The sequence below is a fragment of the Danio rerio genome, chromosome 4 (assembly GCF_052040795.2).
Source record: "Danio rerio strain M-AB ecotype USA chromosome 4, GRCz13ab, whole genome shotgun sequence".
Lineage (NCBI taxonomy): Eukaryota > Metazoa > Chordata > Actinopteri > Cypriniformes > Danionidae > Danio > Danio rerio.
In genome coordinates, this window is record NC_141024.2 from 29,535,846 (window position 1) to 29,559,430 (window position 23,585).

Genomic DNA, 23,585 nt, shown 5'->3' on the forward strand with positions numbered 1-23,585 from the left:
GTTCTCAAATATTTTAAACAGGTCTTAATTTTCCTATATTTATTTATTGCTGCTCAGTCTGGCCAAAACCTATACAATTACCAACAATCCATGTTAATAAATTTTAAACTTTACATTTAAAAAGGCAATTCTAACTTTGTCATAATTGTTTAATTATTTTCCTTACAATTACATTTGTTTAAAAGTTCTCCATGTATTTACTGCTGAGGACACCGACCTAGGCAGAATGTTGTGCATAGATTTAGTTTATTACAGTTTTTAAAACGTAAAACATTTGTTCATTTTTTATTTATTTATTTTTTAATTTTAGAGAAGGTTTATGTTGGAAAAAAAAAGTGTATGGATACAAGTAGAGCTTGCTTGTTTTTACACAATATTTAAACTATTTTGCAAAGAAATATATTTTTTTTATTGCTTATGTATTATTGTATTAATAAATGTATTAATTTGATATTATTATTATTATTATTATTATTATTATTATTATTATTATTATTTTGATAGGGCAAATATAAATATTTTCCATCTGGGCCATTTAAAAAATTCCTTAGCCTTTAGCCCTTTATGAGTACAATTTTAATCATAATGGTCTTAAAAATGATTTAATTTAACTCATCATATTTAACTTTCCCAAACACATTACTACATGCATAACTTCTTAATTTGTAAAATAAAAAAATAAAAAAATACTGAAATAATTGTCTAAAGTGATATGAAAAAAAGGAGAAAAATAAATTGGGATTCTTTCTCTAAAGAGTCTAAATAATTTTTCAAAAGTTCAGAAACAATTTTGTATCCAAATTAGATCAAATTAGTGCAGGCTGTCACTGCATGTGTGAGCTAGAAGCAGAAAAAAATATTAAGCATTGACAGATCCATGTACTTATGCTGCTAAATTTGCTTAATTTGGACAAAGATGGACAAACTTAAGAAAATAGTAGTAGTTAACATTTAAAGTGATTCAAAAAAGTGAATCAAAAGCAAGAATGGGTGTTGTTCAATAGTTTCAGAATGGCTTTGATGAAAGGTGATAATACTTCAGATGTTGACTACTGTATACCAATCATGCAGCACCTAGAAGCATAACCTTAATAGTCTGTGAATGAAATTGAAAGTTAGAGAAACTTATGAAGCATTTGTAAGAGCAACAAATATTAACTTGACTTCTGGTTGATCATTTGGAAAAGTGGCAGAAAGTAGTTTTTTTTTTTTCAGATGAATCATCTATTGAACTGTATCCCAATCATCATAAATACTGCAGAAGACCTATTGATACCCACATGACCGAAGACTCTTACAGAAATAAGTCAAGTTTAGTGAAGGAAAAATAATGGTTTGGGGTTACATTTTAGTATGGCAATATTAACAGTCTGAGATATCGAGTCATTTTTGCTGCCCATTACTTACGTCCACATCAAAGTTCCTGAAAGCAAAGAAGGTCAAGGTGCTCCAGGATTGGCCAGCCCAGTCACCAGACATGAACATTATTGAGCATTGAAGATGAATCCAAAGAATCTTGATGAACTCAAAAAGTTTTCTTTGCCATCCATTTTGCTGAAAGTTTTCTTTGCCATTCCATTCCAACTATTAATAAGTTATTTGAGTCGTTGCAGAGATGTATGGATGCAGTCCTCCAAGCTCATAGGAGTCATGCACAATATTAAATCTTTTTTCCACTGCACCATGACTTTATATTCTATCCTGTACAATGTTTCTGTTGAGTGACAAAACTTTTGTGTAAGCAAAGTCAGACCTTACTATCCTAATTAAATAAATAAAAATCAAGACATGATCATATTTTATTTTGGTAAGTATAATCTAGAGGCCTTCGTCTTTCATATGAGCCACTACTGATAACAACTGATAAACTAGAAGTCAAGTTATTATTTGTTGTTACTAAAACTTGGATAGACGACAAGACTTTTGTCAGGTAGTGTAGATTCCGTTCTTAAACATAAGCATAGGAACTCTAAATCGGTTTAGAAACGGGAAATAAATTAGCTAAAGAATTGTTTTGGAATTAAATAGTGACTCTGAATTGTAATGGATATTGAAATTCTTAAAGATCCCTTTTTTACGAGATATTGTTTATTTATTTTTAGTCTATATTTACCTTTTTTTCTTGAGGCAGTTACAATTCGAATCCAAAATATGAAAAAAATAAATGAATAAATTTTCAAGAATCAACTGTTTTAAGCCACAGAGCCTATTTTCTGCAGGGGTAGGCTAATTATTAGCTTAGCCTACCATTACTTCATTTTAAATAAACATCCAGAATGTTTTAAAGTGGATTTAGTGTTAGGGAAAATGACATTAAATGTTAAGGTGAAATGCCAATTCTATAAAATGCTTTGTATTGACTACAACAGCACATAGTTTTGTGCTTCTCTATATTGCTGAATCATATGAAGTTTGTCAAAAGCAACTTAATGAAGTAGATTTGACAGCCTAGAAAGACTGTTGTCGAACAACAACTCACTTTTAATGCTCTGCCCGCCTCCCATTCCGCAGCCAATCGACCGAAGAGCTTGCTGGTGTACATCAACCCCTACGGAGGAAAACAACGCGGCAAGCAGATTTACGACCACAAAGTGGCCCCCATCTTTTCCCGGGCTTCCATTTCCACCGACGTGATTGGTGAGTGCCCGTCAGCTGCCTGCATTAACATTTAAATAAAAAATGAGCTTTTATGCTTGGCGAATAGATCTTGGTTGGCAAAAGGCCCCACCTGCCAACCTGTCCCATGAATATGATTTTATTTACAGCGCCATCTATCATCTGAGCTGGCCATAATGTAAACTGTGATAGTCGATAAACATAGGAATGCAAAGACATCCATTATTTATTAAGTTTGAGCGAGGAAGACCCTGGCTTTGTGTGAAAATTGGCTGAGGCTTACAGGCTGGCTCAGCAGTTGCTTGAGGGTGTTCTTTTTTACGACCACGCGAACATTTCGTAAATGGTAAAGTACATGTCTTGCTGGACAAATACCATTCAAACCAAATCATTAGAGGAGCCAAACAAGATGTTCTGCCGACGGTTTAATAAGCTCCATACATCACCTTTGGCATATATCATCAGCGTGATCCACAGGGCTCGGTCCTAGGCCCCATTCATTTTCAGCGCATCCCTCCGAGTTACGCTTTTACATCATCGCTGATGGTAAAGAACCGGTAATGAAATGTACCGGGGATTGTTTTTCACCACGAGTTCAGCTTCATCATCTGATGCAGCTGATTGATGGTCTCCATCAAGCTAGCAGAAAAATGCAATTTAACTGCCAGATGAACATAATGATGTTTCTCCCCCCTCTCTATCATCAACCTGGTAACAATGGCTTTTCCCTTTTTGTTTCTATAGTTACAGAGCATGCAAATCATGCCAGAGACCACTTGAAGGCAGAGGCTGATCTGAAGAAGTATGATGGGTAAGTGGATGTCCTGCTGTGGGATATCGCGGTCACTGCGCTGCAACTCTTAATTTGCACAGCTAAGATTGCATCTTCCGCAGCAAAGCTCAGATTAACATTTGCGCATTGATTCTGTCTGCTGGAATAACAGGTGACTGTTCCTGGCATTTAAGGAAATGACGATTGAAAGTGGCTTTTAACAATGACAACATCAATGCATCTTTAAAGCTGGCGCTAAATTCACATATCTCTGTTTACTTTTGTATCTTTTTTCTGTATTTCAGAAAGGAGGTTTAAGGGATTTAGGTGATTGTCCTCAGAAATGATTTTTGTTTTATTAATGTGGATGATTTGTTATCATTAAATGAAGTTCTTCACATGTATTTGTATTTTAATATTCAGTGGAAGGTGTAGGACCAAAAAAAGGTGTAGGACCAAAAAAAGTTAAAGTTAAAACAAGCCTATCATAAAGTCCGAACATTATGATAGGCTGTCCTGTCTGCCTGTTGAAATAAGTATTTGCATACATCTGCGTACCCTGTTCACCCAGAAAAGATTAAATTATTTTTAGAACGATAGGCAAATGTCAACAACCTACCTAACTTTGTAATTTTTTTTTCAAGTGTGATATTGTAATTACCAGGCATGTCATCTGGCAGACCGGGCAGTTTCCCGTTGGACTAACGTACTTTTTGGGCCAGGCTGATCGCCATCTTATGATTTGATCAGCCCAGAAACACTTAGCAGCCTTTCGTTTTTTTTTTTTGTTGTTGTTTTTTTTCTGCCTAATTAAATGGGGGGGCATGTGACGTAATCTGCAGTCCATTGGTTCTTTTCCTTATTGAAATTGGGCTGACCCAATCAAAACCTCACATTTTGGGCTCTATGTGAGTGTGCAGTGTAGGTGTGTCAAAATATTTGAGAACAATGCCTATTTCACACACGTGCATGGAGAGCAGAAGCAGCGCACAGCTGTTGCACAGATAAATCTATCCGTGTCTATTCTATTTAGTTACCTATCTGTCTATATAACTATTTATTTTTACTTTTCATCTGCACCAAGGCCATCAGCAACTTCCTTCCATGCTGTTTCCTTAACCTGCAAGTCTTTATTTTTCAAATGATATAGATCCTAAAGAACTGTATTCCTCTCACGCTCTGAAGAGTGTCATTCATGTATTTTAAGGTGCATTTAGTCAGAAGGCAATCACCTGTGATATCATGTCATTTTGATTTTGATCGGCAGCATGATGTAGGCCTATATAGTTACAATAATATTTCTACAATATGGTTATAATTGTATTTATACATGCTAAAACTAGTGTGCAACTGAAGCAAAACAATTTTATTATTATTTTTTTTTACATTTAGTTTTGCAGTTCGGCCCCAAACAAATATTTGTTGCATTTTTTAATCGTTTAGATTCGTTTGATTGACTACATACCATTGTTTAATGTTTCACTGTTAGGTTAAATGTTTTTTAAGGGTCTCTGACACATTTCTTTTATTATTTAACTTTATTTTGGTAGTCAACATTAACTGTGTGTCAGCAGGCAGTTTTTGTTATGTTCATTATTTAATATAGACTCTAATAAGTAAAATTTTTTATGTTTTTAATTTGTCAACTTTCATTATTTGGCTTTTGTGCTTATAGGAGTTGGTAAACATATTCAAGGGTGTGCATAGACAGGTAGCATTTTGATTGTGTATATAGTTGGCTGCTCTGGCCTAAAATGCCAGGGCTGATTTATTTTTTATTATTTATTTTTATTTTTTTGCCCCAGTCCAGCCCTGGTATTTACTAACTTTACTATAAAGTTTAGTGAATGTTACGTAATGTAATGTAGTGATGTTTTCTAGTGCACATTCATGCGCTCAGGATGTGTGACTATGGAGAGGGATTTGCAGTATAGGACATAGGCTTTCATTGCTATCAGGCCAATGTTAGGATTTTATAGAATTTTCTAGAACTTTATATTTGTTAAGCTGCTATGACATAATCTAAATTGTAAAAAGCGCTATAGAAATAAAGGTGAATTGGGGACTTCAGGTTCTCGACGATGTAAGAAAGAGTAGCAAAGATGAATCTACCCTTAAATATAAAAAGTGTTTTCTTTTTCAATCCAATTACTTCACAAGTTAAAATATACCTATATATAGTTTAATAAGAGAAATGAGAAACTGAAACAGTGTACTGCACCAGCAACGGAACCCTAGCTGGAAAGTTAGCTGTTATGGCGGCGAACAATACCACTAGCAGCAAAGATACACCTGAAACAGCCAGAGACAGTAAGCTCGTTCCAACACTGACTCTCATCTACTGAAGTACTTTATTAAATCTTTGAAGGCACAAAATTCATCTCTTTTTGTCCAAAGAGAACAGATCAAGAAGGTCTAACCTGCGTATGATGTAGGAGGAAGCAGTGAGGATGATTTCTGGGCTGCTTGAAGACACAATGTGTTTGACAACCCTTCTGAACTTGAGCATGTGCACCGTGCGCTCTGCCCCGAGCCTGGACCAGGGCAATCTCCTAGACCATTCATTGTTTGCTTCCACCCTTTTCAAGAAAAGGAAAAGGCACTTAACTGGGCCAGGTGACATAATGGTAAATGAGCGCAGCTTTTGCGAAGAAATGTGCTGATTTTAAAGAAGTCAAACAGTCTCTATATTAGAAAGGATTGGAGTTTCAAATTCTGTATTCTACTTGGGTGAAATTCGACGAGGAAAGTTATGCTTTTGATTCACGTGAGGCTGCCACGACTTTTTCAAACAACGCCTTCTTAAGACGGAATGTTTGTTTTCGGTTGTTGCCTTTACGTCTATGCGATACCATGCGTAGTGATGCTATGCTGTACTACAATATATATTGGTTTGAGATGCCTCAAGAAGATTCAGTAGAAAAGACTGAATAATCGAGAGACATGCAAGTTAAATAGGGTTTACGACTTGTTTCAGTTGGGGAAACAAGTATTGGGAACATGTTGGGAAATTAGTTTTTTTTATTTTTTATTATGTTTACCAAGGAGCAGGTGATAAAATTTTGTTTTTTGTTATATTTCCAGAAGTACATAACAGTGAGGAAACACGTATGCTGTTGATTTTGAACTGCCTGTTTTTAATCTAGACTTGTCCATGTCCAACAAAACCGATTTAACTAATTATCCTGGGGGTTTGAAAGTTAGATTTGTTAGCTGGACTTAAATGGCCCAACCAAAAAAAATAAAAATGTTTGTATATTTAAAGAAAAAAAGGTGAATTGAATTTTCCAAGATCTTCTATTGGTTCCAAAGTTATGATACAGGAACCACATATATTATTATCACAAGGCTCATCTTTCTACTATCACTAATGCTTAAAGTCCACAGCATACCAAGCTGAGCTATCTTTGATTGTCTGTCAGTCCATTTTACTGTGTATTCTGCACTGTCGGCACAAGTTGGACTTTGCCGTCCATTTAGTTTTTTGCACATCGATCATGTTGAATCTGCATGAAAAAAAGTTGACGATCAGCCAATTACTGTCAAAACTAAAATCACTTGCCCAAATCACAAGCTCTTTTAATTACTCTTTATCCTACCTGAGCAATATTTTCATAATGCACATGACAGTTTGGAGTGAACGGTATAAAGATATAGATTATTGCCACTAGCTTATGAACAATTTGTTCTGGTAACAAAAAGCTTGGAATAGATTTTCAATGAGGTGAACAGTTGCTGTAATACTTGTGAGAGTTATAGTAGGTTATTCGCTGTAGAGCCAATAAATGGATGTTGTTGACATCCAGCCATGGGCGATTCTAGTGTTGAGAGGTTAGGGGGGCTAAGTTATAGTTAAAGGCTAGGGGGGATTTTTAGGGGGGCTGAGTTTACAATTGGTCTAGCAATGCCGATCTTGCTGCATCTTTCACCCATTTGGCTCTGCAATGAACATTACTTGGTTTTGGGGCTTATTAAAAACCCAATTTCTTGGCCAATATAAGAGGTGATAACATAGTTGTCTGTATTACACCTATTGCTTTGATGGTGTTTTTTTAGTTGCCAAAGTCTATATGCACTTTCACAAAAATGCTGACCACCTGAACTTACCACCTGATGAAGATTCTCAGCAGGCACATAATGTCATAAGACATTAGCATTAGGTTAGATTTAGGTCTTGACGTCAGACGACCAAAATTTAATCTCAAGCCAGTGTCTTAGGATAACGCTATTTTTATGACCAATAATGTCGTCAAATAAGGTTGTGCTGAAAAATGACCACAATCCAACGTCAAGCCAACATCAAATCAACGTCATATTGACATCAAATACTAATGTTTATTTGCAGGTATGGCAACCAAAATCTGATAAGCGTCATAGTGGTAACAACCACACAACGTCAAGCTATAACATCATTGGACATTGATATTTGGCTGACGTTGGGTTCTGATATCAACCTGGTTTTTGTTTTCAAACAAAATGCGACGTTCACATAACGTTGTCAATCTGACGTCAAGTTGACATCCTGTACCTGCTAGGCTAGCATTATTTTGATCAGTGTTTTATCTTTTTTAAATATATTGTTTACATTTTGTTTTTATTTTCTTGTTTTTTTTATAATTTTTTTTTATAAAATGCTCAATATGTAACTCATAAAATATGAGTAAATAAAATATTATTTTATATTTTTTACCTTTTTAAACAAGCAATGACCTCAAGATTTAGGAAACTCTGCTGTGCATTTTAGAGCATTTCATTTAATTTAATAAACTATAGAAGTCTGGCAGATTTAGTTTGGTTTCAGACGTATATATGACGTATATGTAGTCTCATGTTGCATAGATATAATTGTGCACTGTAAAAAATATAATTTTGATTGTCATAACAACATATATTTATGATAATTGTAATTTAATAATAATATTCAAGTCAAGTTAATAAACCTAAATTTATCCAGTCTGCTTTAATCCGATTTACTGTAATTTAATTAAAATGACTGATAAAGTTAGTGACTGATAACGAAAATGACTGTTAAAGATTCAACTTAAAAATTTAAGAGAAGCATGTGATTTTTTTATATTTTTTTTACCGTGTTGGAATAGGCAAAAATGCATTGTAAGAGTCAAAATGGACTTTCTTTAAGCCAAAAATCATTAGAATGTTAAATAAAGATCAAGCTCTCTAAAGACATTTAGTAAATTTCCATCTGAAAATATGATAACCATTGGATTTGTAATATGCATTGCTTAATTTGGACAACTTTGAAGGCTATTTGTATTTGAGGTTATTGTGTATTAACTGTACATCAATGGAAAGCTTCTTTATGAAGTTTTCAGACGATGTATATTTAATCTCAATACTCAAAAATTGGTCCCTGTGATGGTTTTGTGGTCCAGGGTGGCTTAATTATGGCTAAAGGAAATTTATTTGGCAACATGCATTTTCATTTCACTGCAGAAAATGTTTTTTTTTACTAAACATGCAGTGTAATCGTGTCTTTGCTTGCAGTGTGGTGTGTGTTGGAGGAGATGGCATGTTCAGCGAGATTATGCATGGCCTTGTCTCCCGAACGCAACAAGACGCCGGTGTAGACGAGAACTCAACAGAAGAGACTCTTATTCCGTGTGGACTTCGCATCGGCATTATTCCTGCAGGTGGGTCTATGTCCTCGAGCAAACAAGTAGCATTTGATACACATTTCTTTGTTGACAAATTAATTCTTGAGTACTCTATTAAAGGAACATTCAACTTTTAAAGAAAAAAAGGCTTTATTTACAACTCCCCTAAAGTGTAACAGCTGAGTTTTACCTTTTTTTTTATCTATTCAGGAGATCTCCATGTCTATTAGAAGCAATTTTAGCTTAGCTTAGCATAAATCAGTTAATCGTATTAGACCATTAGCATCTCAGTCAAGAATTACCTAAGAGAATCAGTAATTTTCCCATTTTAAAGCTTGTACTTCTGTATCGGGAGCAATTTCAGCTTAGCTTAGCATAGATAATTGAATTGGATTAGTTCATTAGCATCTCACTCAATAATGACCAAAGAGATTTGATGATTTATTTATTTATTTTTTCAATATAAAGCTTGAATTTTCTGTATTGCAATTTTAGCTTAGCTTAGCATAAAGCGTTGAATCAGATTAGACCATTAGCATTTCACTTAAGAATGACCTGAAGAGATTTGAGGATTTTTTATTTTTTTTTCCCAGTTTAAACCTTGACTTTTCTGTAACGGAAACAATTTTTGCTTAGCTTAGCTTAGCATAGATCATTAAATCAGATTAGACTATTACCATCTCACTCCAAAATGGCCAGAGATTTGATTATTTTATTTATTTATTTATTTATTTATTTATTTATTTATTTATTTATTTATTTATTTATTTATGTTTCAGTTTAAAACTTGACTTTTCTGTATGGGTAACAATTTTAACTTAGCGTAGAATAGATCATTGAACTGGATTAGACCATTAGCATCTCACTCAAGAATTTGATCATTTTCCTATTTAAAGATTTTTCTGTTGGTACTTCATGTACTAAGACTGACAGAAAATGACAGATACAGTGATATTTTGTGATGCCTTAAAATCAGCTAAAATCTGTCATTATAACTATTGTGTGAAACTTATTAAAAAACAATTGAGAATTTACTTTGGTTGCATATCCTAACCCATATCCAAGAATAAACTAAAACAGATGGAAGTAAGCTGTTTTTCATTGCGGTTGCTGCTCCATGGTACGGCAACAGTTTCTTGATTATTACGTCAGAATGAGAGTATAGTTCCTATCCACATTGGCCTAGAAAATAGTGACTTTTTATTTTCTGTCAGTTCAGTATGTAACTACAGAAGAATCAAGCTTTAAATGAGAAAATTAACAAATTATTTTTAAGAGAGATGCTAATGGTCTTATCTGATTCAATGATCTTTGCTTAGCTAAGCCAAAGTGCTCCCAATAGACTCAGAGATCATCTGACTGGATTTATAATTGCATAAATTTAACTGTTTAACTATAGGGGAGTTGTAAAACGTATAGCCCATTTCCCCCAAAAATGTGAAGTGTTCCTTTAAGAAGATGATTTGCTGAATAGGGTACATTAAAACAGTCATCCAAAAATGTGCAGTGTTGGTGATGCCCTAGGACTGAGAATCACCTGTCTACAATCACAAATCTCAGAGTCTATATGCAGACAGGACAGTTCTTCAGCCTGAATTTCATCGCTTTTTCATGCGCATCACTTTCTTGGCAGTGTTCCTGGAAGCATCTGTCACTTGCAGTTCCATTACAAGCATTTGCGTTTCAAGATTTCTTTTTTTTTCCAAGTCATTGTAAGTTTTACACCTGCTCATGGGCACAGCTGCATACTTGAGGAGGACTGCTTGGGATTATATAGCTCTCTTCCAAAAGCCTGTCTGGAGAGCATATTTAGGAAACGGAGTAGGTGAATCCTTTTACAGGCTGTTCAGGAGACTATAGGGGCAATTCATTCAAAACAATGCCTGTGTGTTCAGTGTCTGTGGTTTGTTGTTAAAGTGGCTTGATGGACACCTCTGGTTTTACAGAACAATTAGCTTCTTTTTGTAATGAATTAAGTAATTAATGTGGTTTGATTGAATAAACTGTAATATTTGCTGGAATGGCTTTTTTTGATAATCTCAAAAGAAATATTGATGTACTATCAGGTGAGTATTGATTATTTAATAGTTTGCTAATGATAATAGTTATAATAATAATATCAATGTTAATAATAATAATAATTGTATTAATAATAACAACAATTACAGTACATCATCATTATAATCATAATCATTACTAGTGATGTACATGTTGTTTAACAATCTGATTATTAATGACAATAATAAGATTAATTATGATGATATAAAATAATAATACTACTATTTATTATAGTAATAGTTGTTGTTGTGAATTCATTATTATTTATTCTGTGAAAATGCTTTAAATTGATTGTCATTTAAATGAATTTACATTGGTAAAAATACAAATTTATTCTATTAATAAAAGACAAAAACTTATTTTTCAACATTTAAGCAATTAATTATGCTTTCTTGAACAGTAAATCCACATTTTACAATATTTCTGATGGCTCTTGTGACACAAGAATTAAATGATGATTGCTAAAAATTGGGCTTGTCCATGACAGAAATAAATAACAAAAGAATTTAATTTATATAAAAACCTACAATTGTATGAACTTAAAAATAATATTTCAAATTAGTATGTTTATAAATAATTAATTTATTTATTTATTAATTAATTTATTATGTTGGTTTATTTGTTTGCAGATTGATTGATTTATTTATTTATTTATTTATTTATTTATTTATTCTCGCTTGTTTGTTTACAGTATTTATTTTTGTTGTTTATTTATGTTGGATTGTTTTGTTCACAGTATTTATTTATTTTGATTTAATTATTTATGTTTTTTAAAGTATTTATTTTTATTTTATTTTTATTTTTGTTTGTTTACATTATGTATTTTTGATTTGCATGCATGTATATTTGTTTATTTATTTTATTCAGTATTATTTATTTTTATTTTGTTTGTTTACAGTATTTATTTTTCATTTATTTTGTTTTTGTTTACAGTATTTATTTATTTTTATTTAAATATTTGTATTTATTTATTTTATTTTATTATTTATTTATGTTTGCTTGTTTAAAGTATTTTTTCTTATAATTCATGTTTGTTTGTATACCTTATGTGTTTTTAATTAATTATATATATATATATATATATATATATATATATATATATCCATCCAAAGAATGTGAATGAAAAGCATTCAGTATTTGGGTAAAAACATTATTAATAATAAGCCAGCCTTAGTCATGCTTTGCAGAGTGCCCTTCTCAAGAGCTCTGCTTACAATTGATGACTTAATGACTTTGGCTTATCAAACAGTGTTTTCTGATATTACTGTTTGCCATATAAACCTGACAATGGCAAACCTTTAAGAGTGCATGTTGCTATCAGTTACATTATCGGCGTGGGTAATTCTGTCTATTTACGGCCTTATCTCACGTTGTCCAGACACAAGGACAAGTGACAGACCCCAGAGAACAGCTTCTGCTCCTTTATCTCGTTTCTGAATGACATCTGATCTGAGATTTGAGAAGATTCTTTTGACTTCAGTGTGCAATTGATGAAAGCATTAGAAAGTACTGACCAATGGACCCTTTTCACTTTTCCGGGTTTCTCATAACGCATCATGAAAGGCATCATGGTTGGGTAAAATAAGGGCGCAGTGAATAGTAGAATACCACAAATATATTTATATTTTATTTTACAATTCTTGTGAGAAAAAATAATCCTTGCTGAAGTAATAAAAGAAATACTCCACGCTGCCTTTATCAAGACTTTTAGAAAAAGGAATAAAAAAGTGTGAGACTGATGTTGGCAGGCAGAGGAGAGAATAACATCAAATTTACTCTCAACCCCTTAGATGCTAGATTAGAAACACCTCGTATAAGCGGTAATTTGTTTTTTGTTATTTAATTTGCAAAGATGACTCAATAAATTCAAAAATGCATATAAATGTTCATACATTTAAAATAAAAATCTAAATATTAAAAATTTTTAAGAACTGATGACCGTTAAATGCATAATACCATCTTGTAAAAAGGGTCCATGAGAATCATACTAATACATTTTTATAAAAAAAAAATGTATTAAAAAAAAAAAAATTGTACCCTCTTTCAGTTGTGTCTGTTTTTGTTGATTATTTTTGATATGCTGACTTAATTCAGCATATAAGAAGGATCTGAAACCACTGACAAATTAAGCTACAAAGCCGTTACCTTGCTTTTAAACAATGTATAATAAAAATTATAATAATAATAATTTTATTATTATTATTATTATTATTTTCTTTTTTCGATGGATAAGATATTAATATGACAGGTTATTGGACATGTTGCAGTGTGTGGGGGGGGGGGGGGGTGGAATATTTTTTAATCTATATCTCTGTTATTAATCCCTTATGCATATGGTTATATCAAGGTTATGTATGTTTAAATCTTTTAAGGTCAATACCTTTTTTATAAGTCATTTTTCTTATTTAATTATTTATATTATGCATCCTTTTAAATATTTAAATAAATCATCACAGATAATTCATTTTATTTAATTACAGTTTCTTAATTACAATTCTAATTGATACTAATGCATTTTAGAAGCTAACATTTTATTGCCAAGGTGTTACCCTATTTTATAACATGTAATACAAACTCATGGACATGGTCTTGAACTAATTGCAATTATATTAAATATATATTGTTTTGTTTTATTTTATTTTACTTTATTTTTTGAAACTTTTAGATTCCACATTTTCAAGTAGTGCCATTTCTGCCAAATTTTGTAAATTTATTTATTTATTTATTTATTTATTATTATTATTATTATTATTTTATTCATTTTATTTTATTTTTATTCATTTTATTTTATTTTTTGCAGTCCTATATTCCTCATTTTCAAACAGTGGCATCTCTGCCTTATTTTGTTTTATTTCATTCTATTTAATTTAATTTTATTTTTATTCTTGTTTTATTTTATAAAATATAATTTTATTTTTAGCTTATTTATTAATATTTTTATTATTATTTTTATTTATTTATTTTTTGCAGCCCTTAGATTGCAGATTTTCAAACAGTGGAATCTCTGCCTAATTTTTATTTTTTTTTTTTTTGTATTCTTGTTTTATTTTATTAAAAAAATATTATTTTATTTTTTAGTTTATAAAAAATATTTTTATTTTATTTTATTATTTTATTTTATTTTTTGCAGCCCTTAGATTCCAGATTTTTAAATAGTGGCATTTCTGCCTAATTTTATTGCATTTTCTTTTTATTATATATATATATATATATATATATATATATATATATATATATATATATATATATATAAGTTTACTTTATAAAAAATAGTAGAAGGCTTATTTATTAACTTTTTTGGGTTACATATAAATATCCATTTCACAACAACAACAAAAAGACACTTGTGACTGGTTTTGTGGACCAGGTGCACATACACCAATTATTCAGTACCATATAAAATCCCAAAGTGCCGCAGTATCTAAATATTATCACTATATCATAAAGGAACTACCACCACAGAAAAGAAACATCATTTAACAAACAGTAGTGTAACTGTCAGTATGTTTTTAAACCTTAAACCTTTTGCTGTTATATAAGCAATTTGAGGATGAGGAATTAGATTAGCAGACAGCGAATAAGAGATAGGAGGGCTGAACTCATCTGAAATCTCATCTCTCTATATAACAATGCTTCAGTCATTTTCAAGAATGAAAAAAAAAAAAAAAACTTTCTCACTAGGAGCGAAAACTCCACTGGCCCCGGTATGTTTGGTTAGCGCTCACAATTGAAGGTTAGATTGCGGCGGCTCCCTGTACGCCGGCGAAATTGAAAATGAAAGTGTGATTTTCATACGTTAACCTTTTCAGAGTGAATTATGAGGAGATAGACGTGGGCCGTTTCTGAACCCCTGACCCGTGAAATGTGTTTTTGAAAAACAGGTTCCACTGACTGTATATGCTATGCCACGGTTGGCTCAAATGACCCCGTCACCTCAGCGCTGCACATGGTCGTGGGTAAGTGAGCATCTTCATATTAGCTGTATGAGACGCGTTTAGTTATGCATATGTATGTTTCTGGAAAGTCTTATGCTGCATGGGTGTACAAAGTATGGGTCAGAATTATGTAGATATATTAAACATTTTTTTTTATTATTGTTAATATGCATAGCTAAAATATTTAAGACCAATTTCTCAATTTTTATTCAGTTTTGTTTATCTTATGTTTTGTTTTATATTGTTTTTGCTTTGTGGTTTATTTTGATTTTGTCTTGTTTTATTTTATTTTATGTTGTGTTGTTTAGTTTTGTGTTTTTTATTTAGTTTTGTTTTATTTGACCTTGTTTTGTTGTTTTGTTTTGTTTTGTTTTACCTTCTTTTGTTTTTATTTTTTTGTTTTGTTTTGCAATTTATTTTATTTTGTTTAGTTTTATTTTACCTTGTTTTGTGGTTTTGTTTGTTTAGTTTTATTTTACCTTGTTGGGTTTTACCTTGTGTTTTGTTTTGTTTTATCATGTTGTGTGTCATGTCATGTTGTCCTGTTTTGTTTTGTATTTTATTTAATTTATTTTACCTTATTTTTGTGATTTATATTAAAATATTTATCTTGTTTAGTTTTTGTTTAATTTTATTTTGTCTTGTTTCGTATTTTATAACATTTTATCGTGTATTTGTTTTGTGTTGTTTTGTTGTTACGGTATTTTATCTTTGTCTTTTTTCTTGTTTTGCTGTTTTGTTTAATTTTATTTTGTCTTTGTTTTGTCTCGTTTTGTAATTTATTTCATTTTATCTTGTTTTGTGGTTTTGTTTTGCCTTGATTTGTGGCTTTAGTTTGTTTTATTTTGTTTTGTTTTACCTTGTTTTTTATATCTTGTTTTTTTTTTTCTTGTGTTTTGTTTCATTTTATCTTGATATGATGTTTCATGTATTTTAATTTTGTTTTGTTTTAGTTTGTTTTATTTTAGTTTGTATTTTTGTTTTGTTTTATGATTTAAAATATTTATCTTGTATATTTTTGTTTTGTCTTGTTTATATTTGTTACTTTATTTTAACTTATTTTGTTGTATTTTGTGATGTTTTGTTTTTGTTTTTTGTCGTTTTATTTTATTTTAGATCCCTATATTTAATTCCACTTTTTAGTTTTTTTTGTTTGTTTTGTTATGTTTTATCTTGTCTTGTTTTTTGTTTAAGTTTTAGTTTTGTTGTGTGTTGTTTTTATATATACATTTAATTATTTTTTTGTGTTTAGTTTAGTTTTGTTTACTTTTATTTTTATGTTTACTATTTATTTTTATTAGTTATTTTATTTTGTTTTTATTCTTTTTTCTTTTGTGTTTTGTTTTGTGCTTTCCATAAATCCATTCTGTCATTTTCCACAGGTGATTCTCAACCAATGGATGTCTGCTCAGTGCACAGCGATGATCGTTTCCTGCGTTACTCTGTCTCACTGTTGGGTTATGGTTTCTATGGAGATGTGCTAAAAGACAGCGAGAGGAAGAGATGGATGGGTCCTGCTCGTTACAATATCTCAGGTCACATAAAATGTTGTAAAAAATAAAATAGCTGATTTATTTCTTTCAATTGTCCTGAATTTTTTGTTATTGTCATTTATCAGGGGTTAAAACGTTTCTGTCACATCGCTACTATGAGGGAACCGTGTCTTTCCTACCTGCAGAAGAGAACTTGGGAACTCCAAGAGACAAAGTGCAGTGTCGATCTGGGTAAATGCTATACTTTGTTTCATGTTTAAGCATAATATGATCACAATAATTTATTGGAACAATACAAATCTAGCCAAACATTATCACAAACCTTTCCAGAATTATTAAAAAAGACAAACAAAAATATCCCATGGTCCTAAGTCTTCAGACTATTTACTATGTATTTAGTTGAAGCACCCTTTTGATCCAATACAGTCATGAGTCTTCTTAGAAAAGATGCAAAAAGTTTTCACACCTGGATTTGGGCATCCTCTTGCAGATTTTCTCCAGTTCTGTCAGGTTGGATGGTAAACATTAGTGGACAGCCATTTTTAGGCCTCTCCAGAGATGCTCAATTGGCTTTAAGTTAGGGCTCTAGCTGGGCCATTCAAGAACGGTCACAAAGTTTTTGTGAAGCCACTTCTTCGTTATTTTATCTGAGTGCTTAGGGTGCTTTCTCATCATCTTTGAGTCCTTCACCTGTTTTTTTTAGCAAACTCTATGCAGGCTTTCCTGCGTCTTGCATTGAGGAGAGGTTTCTGTTGGGCCACTCTGCCACAGAGCCCCGAGTGGTGGAGGGGTGCAGTGTTGGTTGACTTTCTACAAAATTCTTACATCTTCCGACTGCATTTCTGGAGCTCAGCCATTGTGATCTTTGGTTTCTTCTTTACCTTTTACCAAGATTCTTCTCCCCAGATAGCTCAGTTTGGCTGGACGGCCAGCTCTAGGAAGGGTTGTGGTCATCCCAGGTGTCTTCCATTTAACAATTATAGAGCCCACTGTGCTCTTAAGAACCTTGAGTGCTGCAGACTTTTTTGTAACCTTGGCCAGGTCTGTGCCTTGCCACAATTCTTTCTCTAAGCTCTTCAGGTAGTTCCTTAGATCTCATTATTCTCATTTGCTCTGACTTGCGTTGTAAGCTGTACGGTCTTATATAGACACAGGGTTCATACGGTCATGGAATACCTGGAAAAGTCATGGAGTTTTGGCATATTCCAGGCTTGGAAAAGTTTTGGGAAAACAGAAAGAAATTATTATTATTATTATCAGTATGCTTGAATTAGGGCTGCGCGATAATAGAAAAATATGACATTACGATATTTTGTATTTCTGTGGTATGTATCGAGATGTGAATATAATTTCACCAGATGATTTAACAGGTTTATTTGGATTAATTGAGGGGATTTTGTAGAGGAGTGAATCTAAAAAAACACAGTATATAACCAATTAATTACAAGCATAGATAAATAAAATATAAATTTATTAATTTATTTTCCTTTTCGGCTTAGTCTCTTTATTAATCTGGGGTCGCCACAGTGGAATGAACCGCCAACTTATCTAGTATATGTTTTATGTAGCGGATGCCCCTCCAGCTGCAACATATCTATGGGAAACATCCATACACACTCATTCACACACATACACTATGGAATATTTAGCTTACCCATTTCACCTGTACCACATGTCTTTGGAATGGGGAAAACCGGAGCACCCAGAGGAACCACGCGAACAGCGACCTTCTTGCGAAGGCGACAGCACTACCTATTGCGCCACCGCATCGCCCTAAATAAAATATAGCAAAGATAAAATCGAATTATAGTTTTCAGGTATTCACTATTCAAGTACACATTTTGAATAATCAACACTGCATAGTCTTTATTGTATATTATTTAATCTTTTTTAAAGGTACAAAAAATTTCTCATATCCGGATGTTCTTATGACTCTGAAATATTGAAATGTTCCCAGAGATGCGGCTTGGAAGGGCATCCGCTGCGTAAAAACTTGCTGGATAAGATGGCAGTTCATTCAGCTGTGGCGACCCCGGATTAAGAAAGGGACTAAGCCGACAAGAAAATGAACAAATGAATATTGAAATGTTCACACAGTCATAGGCCTTAAAGGAACAGTTCACTCAAAGATTAAAATGTACTCCGTATTTACTCACACCTCACTTGTTTCAATACTATAGGAGTTATTAAATTATATTATTTTTGTGTTCATTAAAAAAAAGATGAAAACTCATAAATGTTTGAAACAAGTAAAGGGTGTGATCAAAATTGCAAGTCATTTTGGGTGAACCATCTCTTTATAAATGCATGAAGATGATAAACGTATACTACTTTATGATTAAACTATATATTAAACTATAATCCCAACATTACATATCCTAAGATGTGACTGTTGCCGATGCACACATTGCGATATCGAATGCTGAAAAGATCTATTGTGCAGCCTTAACTTGAATATAGGTTAGTTGTCGTTACTTCTTTTCTGTCCTTGGCCAAAAACTTGCTCTCACATTGTTAGTGCTGTGTAAGCATGATCAAAATTTTACAATTTTACAGAGATATAAAAACTAATTTAAACAAAATAGATTGTTGTTCTATGATATGGTGTAATAAATACCAGTGCACCATCTCAAGGATGATCAGAAGAAATGGACAGCACCCGAGTTAAACATCACAGCAAGAGTCCGAAAAAGAGTCACAGCAAAGAGTCTGAATACGTAGGATCATGTGATATATTTTAGTTTTTCTTTTTTAATAAATCAATATTGGGTGCTGTGTGTACTTTAATGAGGAAAAAAGTCAACTTAAATGATTTTAGCACATGGGTGCAATATAACAGAGTGAAAATTTAAGGGGGTCTGAATGTCTCTTTGTGTCTCTATGTGTATGTGTAAGTGTTTTGCTGTGTGCTTATGTGTATGTGAGAAAGTGAAAGATATTACATCTACATTAATATACATTACATTTAGTCTACATTTAGTTTATTATAAAATATCACTTTTGTGGTTCAAATTTTTTTCCCTTTACTTTTAAAAAATTACATCAGCGCACAATTTGCAGTCCTCCGTCACTAACAAGTCAACATTCAATTTTAGGTGCAGCATCTGCCGTCGATCCTCATCCGACAAACTCCTCAGCAAAGAAGACGAAGCCAGCGTTTCTGATGTCGGTAAGAAGCTTTTCGAAAATCCTCCGAATGCCACTGTTTAACCGAGCTCGAGCCATAACAGGAAGTCTCGTTTCTGCTCTGTGGTAAATGCGCCCACCTACAATACAGGCCAACAAAGTGCATTTCCAGCCATGATTCGTAATGCCCCCATCTGTCGGCTCCACTGGCACGCTGTTTGTGAACATTAGGCCAAATGGTTCAAGCTGCCGCCCGGCTGATCATTTAGAGAGAGCACACACACACAAACACACACACAGCATATTATCTCTGCCTCTCAGCACCCTCCGAACAACTGGCACCTCCGTTACCCAGCATTCTGCGTGTTTACCCTGAGCACTGATAAGTGCTGTTTACAGAGACACACTCTCTGCCCCTCACAGTCCCAAATTGGCATTTGTGCATGATGATGATTTCCTGAACGCTTTTAGACTGCGCGGCATAAATAGAGTCTTGTGGGAAGAATAAGGGGAAGAATGATGTAAATGAGGAAGAAAGTCGAAGCGCCTTCATCGGCGAGGGAGCAACACAACTATTCATGCTTTTGGATTTATGGGACTTATTTTATGTATGTAATAAGTGACGACGAGTGAATTATTTGAAAATAATGCACACCCGACAGGCCCTGTAGCCAGCTTATTGAAAGAGTAAACTTTTTTTTTGCAATTTAGAGGTTTAAATGAAGAGTTTTGTTGCAAAACCAGATATATCCATTTAGAAAAATGTTGGTTATTTGACATTATTATCAAAGCCATCAAAAGTCAAGTTCATTCACAATTTTTGTACATTAAACTATTACTTGAGTTCAGTGAAGGCCAGGAACACAATGTTTTTAAATCCAGGATATTTTTATTGATTTTTATGTCCATAAATAGTTCATAAATAAGTCAAAAACCATGCCAAAATGCAACATTTTAATCTTAACATTGTCAAACATCTTAAATTGGTTAAAAAAAACTATACATCATAAAATTATGGAATAATATTTACAAAGATTGATTAATAATAATAAGATTCTGAGTTAGATTTGACCAGAATGTACACAACATAATATAACATAACTTTTTATTATTATTATTATTATTATTTTTATTTTTTTGCAAAATGCTATATCCACCTTAGGCTACATTCTACTACAGTAATACCATTAAGAAAAGCTAGTAAATCAATGTTTTATTTGATTAGTAAGATTAAGTTAGTTAGATAAACTACACGAGATCAGTCCAAAAAGTCATCTTTTAGAACATATGCTCATGTGTTTGGAAAAACCTAAATGTGGTTTATAGATGTGATCCTGCTGTGATTTATATATTTGCATAACTGCAATAAGCTGTTTCTCATTGGGTAGGGAGTAAATCACAGGGAATATATTTATGTTTTAAATCACTATGTGAACAGCTGTTCACTTTGACTTTATCAGTTATGTTTAGAACATGATGTTATCTGTTCAGACATACAGTTTGAAGCATTTGTAAATTTGGCTGTAAATTGTCATTGTTATGGTATTGGTTGAGCTTGTGTGTAAAAGAGGTTCAAGCATTTGAAATTAGTGTTAACTGAAAGCATTTTGTATCAAAGCAACACGAAATGTGTTAATTGTATTGCCCACGAAGACAGATGTTGTGCTAACCGTGTTAAGAGTTTAGGTAACTTTTATGAACTTAAAAACTTAAATGTATTGAAAAATACTGTCTTAGCCATTGTAAAAAAAAAAAAAAAAAAAACGGTATCATCTATCATTAAAGTAAAATCTGTTAAAATTTGTTTTAAATTAAAAACTGTAGCCTATCTGCAAATAACAAACTGGCCAGATCATTCAACCTTGTGAGGAGGGGGATCGGTAAAATTAGGTGCTTCCAATCCCAGTGCCAACTGAAACCGACTAGACTGCAGCGCTGAGAATGAAAAGAACCCCAGACCTTGTGTGCCCACATCAAGTGACACTAGTACAAAGACCAAGACAATGACAGAAAATGAGTGCTTGACCTGAGAAAACTTAAGCCGAGTACAACATACAAGACATGACAGGACTGGAGTCTGGATTCTGCCACCAAAACAAGAATTAACAAGACCGAAGTGGTGGAATCCTGACACAGACACAGTGAAACAATTTGACCATTTGAATAAAAATAATAAAAAAATACAATATTAATAATAATAATAATCCAACAGAGGATTCTGCCTGGTTTTAAAGCCTTCTTAGATTGGTTATTTTTACAATTTATGATGAGATAACAGTCAAAAAGGGACAAATGAGCTTAAGTAGGGGACAAATTCTGGACCTTGTCAGTGGGGTCTTAGTCTTTTAAACTACTCAAACCTCTCTTTCTCATGATAGGGATGCAGACGGCACAAAGTGGAGTATGCAACTATTTTCCTACTTGTCACATCTAGTGTTTTCTTTTTCTCATTTTGATTTTTGGCTTTGGCTTTGGCTTTTTTGAATCAGATCCAAGCCTTCCACTGCCTCACAGTATAATATTACTTCTACTTACGGCACTGTTGAATGCTTGCTTCTGATTCGAAGCCAAAAAATCAAATCAAAGCAAAACGACAAGACTTGGATGAGAAGTATGAGAAACTAGTTATTAGAAAATAATGTACAGCAATGCACTGAACTCATTTCAATTAAAAATATTTTCTGTTTTATAAGTATATTTATACATTGTTTTAAATGTGAAGGAGTGTAAAAATTAAAAGGTGCCATAGAATGCATTGAGAATTAAATTGCTCTCTGAAATCTTCATATAGTATATGTGGCTTAGGTAAGTGCAAAAAATTATCCAGAAAAACCTTTACTGGTCAATTTTCAATCATATGATTGTGATTTTGACCTTATTTAGAAGGGTCATGAATATTAATGAGCTCCGCTCTGATACTACTGCAGCTCTTGTCAGTGACTGATGCTTACACATTCATGTGAGATACTGGTCGTCAAAAAAATATTTGAACAAATTAAGTAGATTCCTTAGTAAAGAACAATCTCCTTTAATAGCAAATAAAAGCCTTTCTATTGATTATTGAGAAGGGTGTGAATAATTTTGAACATGCCACTTTTTGTTTAAAGGTAAATAAAAGCTGTGAAATATTTTTTTTTCAACAATGATGCCTCTGTTTTTCTCGCCTCACGTTGCCTTAATGATTCTCTCGACTTAGGTTTTTGCCATTGTGCGCAGTTGAAAAAAAGAGCGGGAAAAGGGTGCTACTTCACTTGCGTCTTTTTCATTCTCCAATTTAATGAAAGAAGAGGCAAGGTTTCTATTGAGGTGACAGCAGTGTTTGTGTTGTCAAGATGACTACGGAAATTATTTAAGATAGAGGAGAGACTAGTGGTTACTGTTTTGAGTTATCTGGAGCTGTATGACTTCACAAATATTGAATATCAGAATATTATTAAGTATTAAAATTATACCAATATCAACAGCAACAATCGCACAAATTGGCAGCTGCCTAGCTGTCATTGCCTAGCGACAATAAAGGGCTCTTTTTTTTTTCTTTCCAACAAAAAATCATTGCGGTGCGCCTTATGTTTTTGAAACATTGTGATTGGTGTGATCGGCCTCTTACACATCCTCTTACGCCAGTTTCATTTTCAAAATAAGAGTCCCACATGAATAGTAAGTTAGAGTCAAGCTTAGATAAACTTAAAAAATGAACGTAAAAATTATAATTGTTGTAATCTCACAATAAAACATTATATCCAATCAAATTCTGCCCGGGGCGTGCATAATAATGATCCTGTGTGGATTGTCACAGTCTGCATTTTATTCCGATCAGCCTGTTTTTCACCAGGATTTTACATAAACACTCTTTATTATTCAGCTATGCCTACAGGTATATATCCACGTTTTCATTCTACGCCACCTTTAAGTTCTGAACACAAGAATTTTAAAAGGTTTACAAAATGTGTTCATTTACTAGAAGCCTTTA

The 23,585-nt window shown here is 32.7% G+C and overlaps 1 protein-coding gene across 1 annotated transcript in view; it reads left to right on the forward strand.

The window, feature by feature from the left end:
• cerk (ceramide kinase) overlaps positions 1-23,585 on the forward strand; it is a 56,424-nt gene that overhangs the window by 23,481 nt on the left and 9,358 nt on the right. Inside the window, 7 exon segments of the mRNA NM_001441533.1 lie at positions 2,512-2,637; positions 3,361-3,427; positions 8,894-9,039; positions 14,943-15,017; positions 16,379-16,531; positions 16,615-16,720; positions 19,585-19,658. Of these exon segments, the coding sequence (NP_001428462.1) occupies positions 2,512-2,637; positions 3,361-3,427; positions 8,894-9,039; positions 14,943-15,017; positions 16,379-16,531; positions 16,615-16,720; positions 19,585-19,658 (747 nt within the window).